Source organism: Oratosquilla oratoria, chromosome 4, assembly GCF_046742065.1.
Source record: "Oratosquilla oratoria isolate Oo_2021 chromosome 4, ASM4674206v1, whole genome shotgun sequence".
NCBI classification, from domain to species: Eukaryota; Metazoa; Arthropoda; class Malacostraca; order Stomatopoda; family Squillidae; genus Oratosquilla; species Oratosquilla oratoria.
Window position 1 is genome coordinate 81912766 of NC_134780.1, and position 14811 is coordinate 81927576.

A 14811-nucleotide genomic window follows, 5' to 3' on the forward strand; every position below is an offset into this window, starting at 1 on the left:
GAAATGACTGAGGAAAGATGTTATCTAATTTTGTAGAGAACCACAACATGAGAATAATGAACATTTGCAAAAGTGTGTAGAACGTATATGGACTTGAAGAAGCTCAAATGTAAAAATATATATATATATATATATAAAATTAGGTTTATATAAGATGAAAGTGACAGTGCAAGTAATGATACTGATATAAGGTAGGTAGATTGACCATTGAACTGTAAGTTGTACAGGTAAATTCAGTTAGAGACTTGAGAGAAAAACCCAGTATTTTTTTTTTTCAAAGGTAAAGGACAACAAAAAGGAATTTCATAAACATAATAAAACTGCATTTGAGGCCCTAAGGAATAGCGAGCACACCATCGAAGTTATGGGGCTCTAAGAAATAACGAGCACACCGTCAAAGCTATGAGGCTCTAAGGAAAAACGAGCACACCATTGAAGTTATGCTCTATTGAATAACGAGCACACCGTCAAAGTTAGGATGCTCTAAAGAATAACGAGCACATCATCGAAGTTATGAGGCTCTAAGGAATAACGAGCACGCCATCGAAGCTATGAGGCTTTAGGAAATAAGAAATACACCGTCGAAGTTAGGAGGCTCTGAAGAATAACGAGGACACCATCGAAGATATGAGACTCTAAGAAATAACGAGCACACCATCGAAGTTATAAAGCTCTAAGGAATAACGAGCACACCGAAGTTATGAGGCTCTATAGAATGACGTATACAATATCAGAGTTATAGGGCTCTAAATAATAATGAACATACCATCAAAATTATGAGGCTCTAAGGAATAACGAGTGCACTATCGAAGTTATGGGGCTCTAAGGAATAACAAGCACACTATTGAAATTATGAATTGTAATTTATTGAACATCGCTTGGAAATCAGTGAAGAAAGTGGGGAGTATTTCTTTTTAATAGCAAAGATTTAAGTGTATTAGTGAGAGTCCCACGGTCAAGTGTTTAAAGTTAGAAGCTTACCTTAGCTGGTAAGAGGTAGAAAGAGATTTAGAGGGGAGCAAAATCTTGAAAAAGGAAATAGTAGGAGAGAACAGACGGTGACGACAGCCATTGTTTGATTTCTTTTTGATAAGAGGGCTTTCACACATTTCGCTCTTTTTTGCCACAAATCTAAAGTTGTAGATCACGAGTCCAACATGTGATCCAAGACCATGGTGAATCTCTCTTTCACACACACACACACACACACACACACACACACACACACACACACACACACACACACACACACACACACACACACACACACACACACACACACACACACACACACACACACACACACACACACACACACACACACACACACACACACACACACACACACACACTCGGTGGCACAGTTGGTAAAGCGCTGGACTGGGAAGTACGATAGTGCTCGCAGTACCAAGTTCGAATCCTGCCCAGGGCCGAAATTATTTCGGTATCGCTGTGCCTCGGGTCGTTACTCTGACTCTCGTGGGCGGGGAGTTGGGTGTGTGTGTGTGTGTGTGAAATGTCATAGCATTACCCATAGATCGGTCATACGAGCTCTGAGCTCTCTTCCGGGAGGGAAATAGCTGTCGATCACGAGTCCAACACGTGATCCAAAGACCAAGGTGAATACAAGGTGAATACACACACACACACACACACACACACACACACACACACACACACACACACACACACACACACACACACACACACACACACACACACACACACACACACACACACACACACACACACTGTGAGGCGGCAGATGATATCTTTCTCTCCACCATCTCTCCACCATGAAGAGACAACAAGGCCTTTCATTACAACGGGGCGTCTCAGCTAAGATCGAACAACAAGAACCTCAGCTAAGCTCGGAGGTCACGAAGTGACCTTTACTCCCATACATCTGCCAGGACACCCAAACAAACTAGAAGTTTCGCTCAGGTCGGGGTCATAGGCCAACTCGACGACCGACGTTCTACGGGCTGGCATCACAAGAGTGCCACCCTGATGCAGTTTTCTTATTGGGCGTCTTCTCGTAGGGCACGCCCAGTTTTTGTAATTTTTTCATTTAGCTAGGAAGATCTGGCACCTCCAAAGTTGACTTCGGAGCTGCCAGGCCAAGATTGTGTGAGATCAGGCTCACCCCAATAAACCGGAAGAAACCCATCCGCGTTTTCCACCAAAACCCCCTCCAACACACACACACACACACACACACACACACACACACACACACACACACACACACACACACACACACACACACACACACACACACACACACACACACACACACACACACGTAAACAAGACACCGAAGCGAAAGGAAATACAGCGATTGAGCGCCGATCTAGCGGTTTTGTTGTCGACACAAAGGAAACGACTAATTGTTATTGTGCGGTATGTGTAGGCTATGTTTCTCGTGTGACCAATAAGGTAAAATCCAGTTTTGAAATAAGTATAGTTGGCACAATGGAGAAAGAAAAAAAAAAAAAAATTGAACCAACGAAGAGAGGCCTGGATATAAGTAAGGTAGAATCGCCGAGAGGAGTAATTCCCAAGAGGACATGGTTAATTGACACACCAAGAATAAATCAAAGGTGGGAGAACAACAGTTTATCAGGTTGTCAAAGAAATCCAGGAGAAATAGGTAAAGGTTTAGATATAGATAGAGGAGTTAAATACAGCAATGCATTAAGAAATCGCGAAGTAAACAAATTATTGGAAGAAATCATAGATTGGACTACCGAGTTGTACGTTTTTTCATCACAAAATACATCTGTGCACTTGGTGAAACAGTTTTGCAAAGCTAGGAAAATAAATAGATAAACAAATAAGTGGAAAATGAATAAATAAATAAATAAATAAACAAACAAATAAATAAATAAAGTAAAATTCAAATTAAAGTTCATTACACCTTCGAACATAAGAGGACACAAAGAGAGAGCGAAGGTGCAGAGTGGTGGCCAAATACACGCCAAAGTCATTTAAACTGCACTTACCTGCCATACTATCTGACCCAAGAGCATGGGTAGTTAGCCAGTAAGCCTCATGGGATAAGTTCAATCTGTTAAGTCATTGCAAACAGCTGACCTCGCTAGTCCGAACGCTGACAAAAATAGCATCTATGTACACGCACACAATACGGATATCAGTTGCAGATCTTGTTTCAGAAATTAAAAAGAGAGAGAGGAAGCAGGGAGAAGGCCGTTGTTGTTTTAATTGGGTAACAGTAACTGTTAAGGAAGTTGTCCCCCTTGCCCTTGTGCCAGGGTATAAATTGTCAGTGATCGATGGAATCTGATGGTCCTCCTTTACCTGTTTTCCAGAGTCGCTGCGTCTATTCCCACCTCCATCGATGACCGAGAGGGTAGCTACCAAAGAAAACCCGTACGATGAATCTCTAGTTGTAGATATGGCATGACCTAATCCATGAGCAATTTCTATTTTGCAATTTTAGTTTTCTTTGACTTACGGCTTGGAATCTTGCTCTTCGACTGCCCAAGGACCTGTGTTTTCTTAACCCATAACATTGCGATAAAATCAGTATAATCTTAATACATTGTCTCTGACTATATCATATCATACTACAATATACTTAACTATTCGCAGGAGAAACGTATAGTAAGCAGATTGTCAAACCCTGTTAGGGAAGAAATTTGCCTCGCTCCATATATTTTGAGAAGAGTGGTTAATTTGGATTAATTGTGACGTGTGTGTGTGTGTGTGTGTGTGTGTGTGTGTGTGTGTGTGTGTGTGTGTGTGTGTGTGTGTGTGTGTGTGTGTGTGTTTGTGTGTGTCCTTATTCGGTCACCTTCTTTATAATTAGGTAGGAGACATACGGCTTCCAGGTAACAGACTGCAGCTGCCGGATCGCTCCATCGCTCCACAAGTCATTCAAGGAAGAGATGCTGGGCCTCTTGTTGTATGTGCATATATATATATATATATATATATATATATATATATATATATATATATATATATTGACTATATTATGACAAATAAGACTGAAGGTAGAAGAAGCAGACGAGGAGTAATGGGAGAATTTCACGCTTTAACGTTTCGACCCACAGGGTCTTGATCACAAAGCTAACAACTCAAACGTAACAGGATATTTTATACATGGACGGGTTATCTCATGGGACGCTTCGGAGAGCCTGTTATCTTATTTGCGTATTATTTTATTATTAGTAAGCTTGTGGCTTTAGCAAAAGCCACAAGCTTATTAATGATAAAAGAATACGCAAATAAAATAACAGGCTCTCCGAAGCGTCCCATGAGATGACCCGTCCATGTATAAAATATCCTGTTGCGTCTGAGTTGTTATCTTTGTGATCAAGACCCTGCGGGTCGAAACGTTAAAGCGTGAAATTCTCCCATTACTCCTCGTCTGTTTCTTCTACCTTCAGTCTTATATATATATATATATATATATATATATATATATATATATATATACACTGAACACAAAATGTTCCCGAACCTGAAGCATATACTAGTTTCCAGGAGTCAAACCGGCCGAGATGTTACAGCCCTGAAGTCCATTCGCACCAGGAACACCGACGTCGCTCGTGTAAGGCAGCCCCGAAGTTTTTATTTGCTTTGCGGTTGTAACAATTACAGAATAAATCACTTGTGACAGCAATGTAACCAAATGATAAAACCCGGCTCTGAGCGAGTGTCCTGAGCGCTATTTACGTTCCACTGTTGGCGTTTACGTCAGGAAGGCACTCTCCGTTGCTCCTCTTAAAGAGAAACCCATAGAGAATTAAAAAGTACTCATAAATACTCATAAATAATGGGTACGCCAATTCTGAAGTGTTCCGAATGGCACACATAATCTTAGGCAAATTGCACACGAGTGAATACATCATAACACTTGACCATAACAACACCATCAAATTATATTATAGGAACCACATATCCACTGAGCACAAGACAAACGAAAAATCATTAGAGAAATAATCTAAGAGAACGTACAACCAACTGACCCAGTTTAGCACATTCAGCTCAATATATATCACAGGACTAAAAAGACAACACAATTATATGCAATTAATACAACATCACCAGGTCACCATTGCAAGAAGACCATGTTGTCTACTAGTACAACTGGAGTAGTGAGGAGTGTGGATCACACATATATTGGCAATACAAGAACAAAAGTAACACGACGCTTAGTCTGCCACCTAAACAACTGATCCATCGAGACACATTACACCACGTAACATAATCGATTATTAGCCACAATGAACAATAAACGAGATCCTCGTTGGTTGTTATTCTTGGGAGCCCTCTACATCCAGGCCAAGCAACCTACCATGATTATCCAAATGAATGATTTTCAAGCCTCACCCTATATGAAGCGACTGGCAAATAGAAGGCTATCGAACACCACTCGGAGAGGTCTACCCAATCGGATCTAACCTCGCCCCGAACTCTCCCATTGTTCCGTGCCAGCAAAACTGCGGTAGTCAGATGTGTATTGGCGTAGGAGAACGCTCCAAGCGCCTTTTTTTTTCTAACGCCAGAAATATTTCTTAAAGTTAACCAATATCAAAACAGATATATCTACGTATAACCCCCCTGTGAGAGAGGTGGGGTTGTGGAGGGTGTTTCTATGTATATATATGATATATAAAGGCGACTTTCTTTTAATGACACTTGGAGCATTCCCCCTCGGCGCTACTCACATCATACCAACATGACCTGTAATCCCTGCGGCCTATGTGAATTAACCATTTTAAACATAGTATTTTGTCCCTAAAGATAAAACCATGCAGTTCCACGACGTCAGCAACCATTAAATAAATCCTAAGTAAACCCAACGAAGAAAATTGTAAAACCGTGGGCTTTTTAGAGAATATTTGCAATGAAATAATAAAAAATGAACCCTCCTTGTCCTTCAACCTCGTCTGCCTACAATAATATACTCATACGGAAGTAATGACAATAGAGCTTAAGTTTTGGAGTTTCAACCAAGGCATCCTTGGTTAACCACTTCACAAGGCGAATGACGGGTGAAAAAATATATACAATTGTCTGTGTTCAGTCAGAACAAAATCTAGAAAGGGAACAGTTTTATGGATATTGACCCTGATTTTATTCCTCTTCTTTTTCCTCAAGATTTTCCTCTTGCGGACTTCCCGGAACTGACGTGAAGATCGAGAAGGGCACGGTGATCGTACTCAATATCTGGGCACTGAACTGAGACCCTAGAATCTGGGAGGACCCGGACGACTTCAGACCGGAACGCTTTCTGTCTGATAACAAAACCTCTGAACAAAGCTTCGCCTTTCAGTCCTTCGGCCAGGGACCCAGAAACTGCATCGGTAAGTCAACCAGAATTGAATATATACATACATACATACATGCATATATATATATATATATATATATATATATATGTATATATATATATTCATATATATTTACACACACACGCATATATATATATATATATATATATATATATATATATATATATATTCATATATATTTACACACACACGCATATATATATATGTATATATATATATATATATATATATATATATATATATATATATATCGTGGTGCAGTGGTATAGTGATTTTGCTTAATAAAAAAGGAGACCAGAAGGACCTTAGTAACTATCGACTAATTAGCTTACTATCAAATGTATATAAAGTATTCTCCAAGATCCTTACAAGTCGACTGAGTCAAGTTTTAGATGGAAACCAATCAAGAGAACAAGCAGGTTTTAGGAGTGGATACTCGACTCTAGACCATTTGCAGGCGATGAACCAACTAATCGAGAAAACGACAGAATACAATATACCTCTCTGTTTAGCTTTTGTAGATTACGAGAAGGCCTTTGACTCGGTAGAACAAATAGCATTACTAAACTCGCTACGCAAGCAAAAGGTGCCGCCACAATTCGACTACATGAAGATACAGAAAAGATCAAGATTGAGAAAGGAGTACGGCAAGGCGATACCATTTCACCAAAATTATTTACAGCTTGTTTGGAAGAGATTTTTAGAAGGTTGAGTTGGGAAGAGAAAGGTTTGAAGGTTAATGGCGAATATTTGAACCACCTAAGATTTGCGGATGATATTCTTATTTCGAAAAGAACAGAAGACTTGCAGGAAATGCTGAATGATATGAACAAGGAAAGTCTCAAAATAGGTTTAGAAATGAACACGAGTAAAACCAAAGTAATGTTCAACACGAGAGTTTCAAAGTAAAGAGCTTATAATTGATGGTGAGAGTCTTGAAGAAGTTGAGGAGTATAATTATTTACGCCAGATGGTGAAAGTGACGAAAGATCATGATAATGAAATAAAGAGACGTATTACAATTGGTTGGAAAGTGCTTGGTAAATATAATAAAATCTTGAGAGGCTCTCTACCATTATGTCTGAAATGTAAAGTGTATAATAAATGCATTCTGCCAGCTATAATCTACGGGTGTGAGACTTGGAAACTAACGAAGGCGATGGAAACAAAGCTAAGGACTGCACAGAGGAGAATGGAGAGATCAATGATGGGAATAACGCTGAGAGACCGAGAGTAAGTTGGGTGAGAGAGCAGACTAGAGTGAAAGATATTGTGGAGGCGGTAAAAAAGAGGAAGTGGAATTGGGCAGGTAAGTTAGTGCGAACGACTGATGAGCGATAGAGCAAGTGTGTTACTGAGTGGACGCCGCGAGATGGGAAGCGTGGAAGAGGGAGACCAGACAGAAGGTGGAGAGATGAGATTGAGAAGTTTGCAGGAGTGACGTGGCAAAGGTTGGCGCGGTCGTGTGAATCATGGAATGCTATGAAGGAGGCCTTTGTTCAGCAGTGGACTCAGGATGGCTGATTTGATTGAAATATATATATATATATATATATATATATATATATATATGTATATATATATATATATATATATATATATATATATATATATATATAAATATATTCACTTGGACAAAATGTAGTGGCACATTTGTAAAAATATCTCGAAGAACCCATAATCGAAATAAAAGGAAACTTAGAAGTATGACGTCTATATTTCGGCTAATATACTGTGTGTGTGTGTGTGTGTGTGTGTGTGTGTGTGTGTGTGTGTGTGTGTGTGTGTGTGTGTGTGTGTGTGTGTGTGTGTGTAAGTGTGTGTGGAGAGTAAAGCCTTACAACCCCTAGTTGTGAAACAGTATTTATATCTTAGTTACGTCGACGACATTTTTGTTTTGTGTTTCTGACATGCATATGCTTTAAGAGCTCAGTTCTAATCTCCAAGCTATTTCTTGGTTACAATTCACAAGAAAGCTCAATGTTAACAGTAAGATTCCTTTCCTCGATGTTTTGGTGGAAGCGACTTCTGAGAACTTCGAAACTAAGGTGTATCGTGGACCCACCGAAAGTGGTAAATACATGAATGGCTTTGGTGAATGTTCGCTTGAATATGAGAAAGACGTCAATAGGGTATATGTCCGGCTGGCAATTTCTATTTGCTCCTGGTGGCACATGCTCCATTTAGAGCTTACTTACCTACGCCAAAGCTTGTGAATAATTGTTACTCCAATCAAGACTTTGACAGTGTAACTAAGGACTTACTAGAATGCAAGGTTGCTGTTAGAACGCTGAACCAAACTACGAACGTTACTGTATTCTATAAAAATAACTTTTGTAGCTCCTACCGACAAGATGCAAAACAGATAAAAGATATCACACGCAGGAATTATAAACCAGTGGGTGATTACGATAGATTGAGAGTAACCTTATTCTACGAAAACCCCCGTGCTTATTCCCTGGCCATGAAAAACAATCCATATGACAATGGCGGCATATTATTGAGAACCGATGTTAATATGAACACCACCATTGTATTTCTGGGGACTGCGCAACCCGTAATTCTTCATACATTGGGTTTACGACGTGCCAACTCAGCAGACGGTTGTCAATACATTTACAACAAGGAGCAATCAAACAACACCACTTCCAATACCACCAGGATGTACTTGATAGAGAAACTATTATCAAAAACAAGGTAGTCGCACAGTGTAATAAAATACAAGAACCGAAAATGCTAGAAGCTATCCACATAAGGGAAAGAGCTCCGATAATCAACATACAATCTAATATGACTTCTGGTATTTCCCTCTTCGACACCTCATCTAGATACGGAGCCCATCGGTAGCAATACCCACCTCCTTCCTCTCTCCGTCCTCCACCCTACCAACCCCATCTTGACCAGCGGGGCGTCCATGCGAGAAGAACTAACCTACCTGACTCCTCCCCTCTCCCTCCCGAGCAAGGTGTCCCACCTCGTACGCGATCAGTACGAACCTTACAACATTCACTAGCGGCCTATACTTAAACCCATGTTGTCTGTACAAAGCTGCCAATTGTGTTTCATGTAGCTGTGTAAGACGGTGACTTAATTCTTGTATAATATATGTTACATCCTCACCTCGAACCTAAAAGAGTTAGTAAATAAGGGACCTGGGAGGACAATACTTACTCTTATAGACACTGCCTCATCCCTTAAATGTGGGTGAACAATAATATTGATCATCAATTACTATATTTAACATATATCAACAAATAATGAGGTTAGACAAATATAGATATAATTATTTTCATATACTGAACAAAAAGCTATATCATTGATCATATCTTTATTACATACAAAATAATTCTCATATATATTCTTACACCTGTGAAATAGGATGAATTCTTAGTTATCATTACTTTTATCCAGTAGATTTATACTGAGATTCTGATCTCCACATTATTATTCATATGAATTAAGTTCAACACAATGGATAACATCAGCAAATAAACTCAATTTGTATAATATACTCGTACACACTTTATAAAAAATCAGACCTTGTATTAATCTCAATGGAAGAGATCGCCACAATGTGACTGTAATGGCATGATATGCATACACATGATATGTTAATTCAATCATGGAAAATCTACTTAATCTCCTAATTTATCGAGATAATAATGAATTTTCCAATACAATACAATTTCCAAGGTTACATACCTTTGGGAATGCTCTCTCTTTACAGCAACTCCCCTTTTACTCTTTAAAACAAAACATGCTATATTCAAGCATGTGTATATGAATCCCCATTAAGCTAACATGAGATACATGTTACTTGTTCAGCTGTAAGAAAAGGAGAGAACGTAATCAACTCTCGAATTGTTGTTCAACGTAAACATGTTCCAACAATGGAACTGTCGACACACATAGGTCGTAAATATAAATCATGCACTGTATATACATCACAAGAAATTAAAGCAAATACATCGTTGAACTTTCATGCACTAATTAGAATGTAACAATTTAAAACATATAACATATACGCAGATATGTTCATCTTTCGAAATACTTTGATTTTTCTCTTGTTACGAATACGCATGTGGGATGAAAGAAAAGGGAAAACACAACACAACAGAAAACATAACACAACGGGGAGACTATCGTACACGGTACGGTAACATATACTGAAGATCACTTTCTGAAGTCGAAACGTCAATTTAAAATGGAAGACTGCATGGCTTGTATATGCCAATTACCCTGAAATGAGATATACTGTTAGAAAAATTGAAAATACCAGTAAGAAAATTATAGTGTCAAAATGCTGTTGTGTTTAACACAGTATATATATATATATATATATATATATATGTATATATATATATATATATATATATATATATATATATATATAATACACACACACACACACACACACACACACACACACACACACACACACACACACACACACACACACACACACACACACACACACACACACACACACACACACACACACACACACACACACACACACACACACACACACACACACACACACACAGTATATATATATATATATATATACACACATATATATACATATATATATATATATATATATATATATATATATATATATATATATATATATGATTTGGATGATGGAGAACATAAAAAAGGAAAGGGGCTCGGAACCCTAAACACTAATGTTTCATTCGCGTAGAACTTCTTCAGAGAGTGTACGGAAAACTGTAATTGAAGTTTATGTACTAAACTCAATTATCCTGTCGGATACTTGGGAAAGGTCGTTTTTCTGGCGTGTTCTAGAATTAAAATACTAGTTTGTTTAGCTAGATTGATAAACCCTCCTCGATGATTCGATAAATTCTTAGTTGAAATATATGCTGATTCTACAATTCTTCTAGTGAATTTATCCAAACCTTTATGTAGCACTTCAGCTCGTCTCCAGTTTGGTAAATGATCGAAATTTTCCGCATGAACTACTAAAGAATTAGATGTCCTATGTGCTTTTATGTTCATAATTTTTTTTATCTAATCCCCTTGATGACTCGCCATAATATGCCAATGAGCAACTATTGCACGGGATTTTGTATACGACACTGTTTTCGGAATTAGTTCTCTTTTCGGAAGTCTTTACCAAATCACCTATCCTCTTATTAGTTATTTTAGCTATGTTTATACCTATTTTTGTTAAATATGTGTCTATTATTGGTGACATTTCTGAGCAAGGTACTGATACAAAATTGGTAGTATTTTTATCATTCCCCTCTTTCTTTCCACGATTATAAACATTTATTACTTTTCTTTTTGTTCTCAACATTCCCTCTTGGTATCCAAGTTTGTCAAAGGTTTTCATAGGTATTCTTTACTACAGATTCGTAGTGCCCTGAGAAGTAATGTACCAAATCCTCTTTGTTTGTTTCCTTTCTGTATACTGAGGAAGTCACAGGTTTTGCTACTCGTCGTATAAATGTATCGAGGAAAGGCAATTGTCCATTTTGTTCCTCTTCTACGGTGAACTGAATATCACTGTTGACCGCGTTCAGCATTCTCACTTTATTATTTACATTGGTGTTTTCGGGGATGATAGCGAGGACGTCGTCTACATATCTAAACCAGTGTGATCCCCTACCATTAATTCTTATAATTTTTTTCCAATAACCCCATATAAAGAGAGGCCATCACTGCACTTAAAAGACTACCCATAGCAAGACCTCTGTGTTGTTTATACTCGTCACCATTGAAAGTAAACGCACCGAAATTTACGCGTAAATCTATCAATTTTATATAATCTTGTTTTCGTACGGGTAGGTCAGCATCGTTCATATCTTTTATTACTCTCTTTACTGCCTCTAACGCACCGTCAGTGGACACATTTGTAGATAAAGCCTTAACGTCATAGCTTACTAACTTTTTACCCGTGAAATCTAAATCCTTTAGTCTTGTCAAAAGATCATTAGAATTTTTCAAATGTGTATTACTGATCGACCCCATTGCCTGGGATAACGGTTTGGCTAGACATTTCGCTAGTCTGTGGGGTGCACTGCCAACCCCTGAAGTTATGGGCTGCATTGGAGCGTTAGGTTTGTGATTTTTTTTTTTTTTTTGTATACCGCGCATCCTGGGAGGGTTGGGGTCTTCCTCTAGAAGTCCCATTAATTTCTTTCCTTTTTCAGTTTTATTAAGATTTTTTCTGGCATGTATTTTGAATTTATCTGCTTCACTCGTTGCGAAACCTACATGTTTTGGTGATAAGTATTGTCGTCATCTGAGAGCTGCAACATTTTACTGATATAGTCCTCTTTTGATAGGATCACGATACCACCTCCTTTATCTACATTGGTGATTAATATGTCTTCTGGGGATTATGCTTTCGTTTTTATTGACTAACGCTTAGTAACACGTAACAATCCCCTGTTTGAATAATTTTTCAATATCGCTGTCACTCCATCTATAATTTCTCTTAATGAAATCTGTGAACCCCTTGTGTTAATACCAGTGTCGAACTTAGGACCAAGTGATAGAGCTTGAATTTCAGTATTTGATAATCTCCTATCTGAAAGATTTGTTATTATTTCACACCTTCCAATTTTATTCCAATCGCTGTTGTCACATAGATTGTTTAATTTTAGCTCTAGTCTTTCACTCTGTGATGTCTTTTCTTTTTCCTATTTCCAAATTAGGTGTGATGGTAATTGCACTTCAAATCTACAAGTACATTTATGAGTCGGTGGGCATATGTCTGATGGGCAAATGTCCGGTGACCAAATATCAGGTATCGGTGTTCCGTTATTATAGACCTTTTTCCATATTGGTAGTTTCACTTTATCACGTAATGTTTCTATTTTGTTGTCCAAATCTTTACAAGATTCTTCTAAATATACTTTAGCACACTTACCGAACGGGTTGTTCTCACTAACCGGTTGCTTCGGAGCCGATCTAGGAAGGACCTTTTCTTCCAAGCAATCCTGGAAAAAGAAAACTTTATAAGAATTAATGGTAGGGGATCACACTGGTTTAGATAAGTAGACGACGTCCTCGCTATCATCCCCGAAAACACTAATGTAAATAATAAAGTGAGAATGCTGAACGCGGTCAACAGCGATATTCAGTTCACCGTAGAAGAGGAACAAAATGGACAATTGCCCTTCCTCGATACATTAATACGACGAGTAGCAAGAACTGTGACTTTCTCAGCATACAGAAAGGAAACAAACAAAGAAGATTGGTACATTACTTCTCCGCATGTGATGATAGGACAAAGAGTGGTATAGTAATAGGCTTTTTTCTCAGGGCACTACGAATCTGTAGTAAAGAACACCTATGAAAACCTTTGACAAACTTGGATACCAAGAGGGAATGTTGAGAACAAAAAGAAAAGTAATAAATATTTATAATCGTGGATAGCAAGAGGGAAATGATGAAAATACTACCAATTTTGTATCAGTACCTTGCTCAGAAATGTCACCAATAATAGACACATATTTAACAAAAACAGGTATAAACATAGCTAAAATAACTAATAAGAGGATAGGTGATTTGGTAAAGACTTCCGAAAAGAGAACCAATTCCGAAAACAGTGTCGTATACAAAATCCCTTGCAGTAGTTGCTCAATGGCATATTAATGCGAGTCATCAAGGGGATTAGATAAAAGAATTTATGAACATAAAAACGACATAAAAACACATAGGACATCTAATTCTTTAGTAGTTCATGCGTAAAAATTTGATCATTTACCAAAGGTTTAGATAAATTCACTAGAAGAATTGTAGAATCAGCATATATTTCAACTAAGAATTCATCGAATCATCGAGGAGGGTTTATCAATTTAGCTAAACAAACTAGTATTTTAATTCTAGAACACGCCAGAAAAACGACCTTTCCCAAGTATCCGACAGGATAATTAAGTTTAGTACATAAACTTCAATTACAGTTTTCCGTACACTCTCTGAAGAAGTTCTACGCGAATGAAACGTTAAAATGTTAGGGTTCCGGGCCTTCCCCTGTGTTTATGTTCGCCATCATCCAAATTATATATATATATATATATATATATATATATATATATATATATATACATATGCATACACACACATACTGAGGGTGTCCAAATTGTACTTACAATTTCATGATGTTTTACATCGTTGTCGAATCCATTGGTCCGTGTGTAGAAAATGGTGGTCATCAATCTTGATACTTACGAACACGCAGGGTGGTAAAAGGAGGGAAAGACTATTTCATCAACCCGATGACAACCATTTTCAAGGCACAATTGACAATAACGCAGGCCAATGGATTCGGCAACATTACGTGTGTGGTTGGGTGATGACACATGGCATCACAACTACCAAGAGCCTCCAATCCTTCACCACTTATTTTTACGATTAATTTGGAATGATTGCAACTATGGCGAAACAGTTGAGGCGTGGGATTACACAAAACGATAGCAGCCGAAGTTTATCTGGGTGTGTCAAGCAA

At 38.1% G+C, this 14811-nt stretch overlaps 1 protein-coding gene across 1 annotated transcript in view; it reads right to left on the reverse strand.

The window, feature by feature from the left end:
• The window catches only part of LOC143024978 (transmembrane protein 242), a 39265-nt gene extending 24531 nt beyond the window's left edge, over positions 1-14734 (reverse strand). Inside the window, exons 1-2 of the mRNA XM_076184521.1 lie at positions 14456-14734; positions 13231-13300 (exon numbers count right to left, since the gene is read on the reverse strand). Coding sequence (XP_076040636.1) covers positions 13231-13300; positions 14456-14518 — 133 coding nt within the window. The 5' untranslated portion in view covers positions 14519-14734. The remainder of the gene's footprint in view (positions 1-13230; positions 13301-14455) is intronic.
• Between the last annotated feature and the right edge of the window lie 77 nt (positions 14735-14811).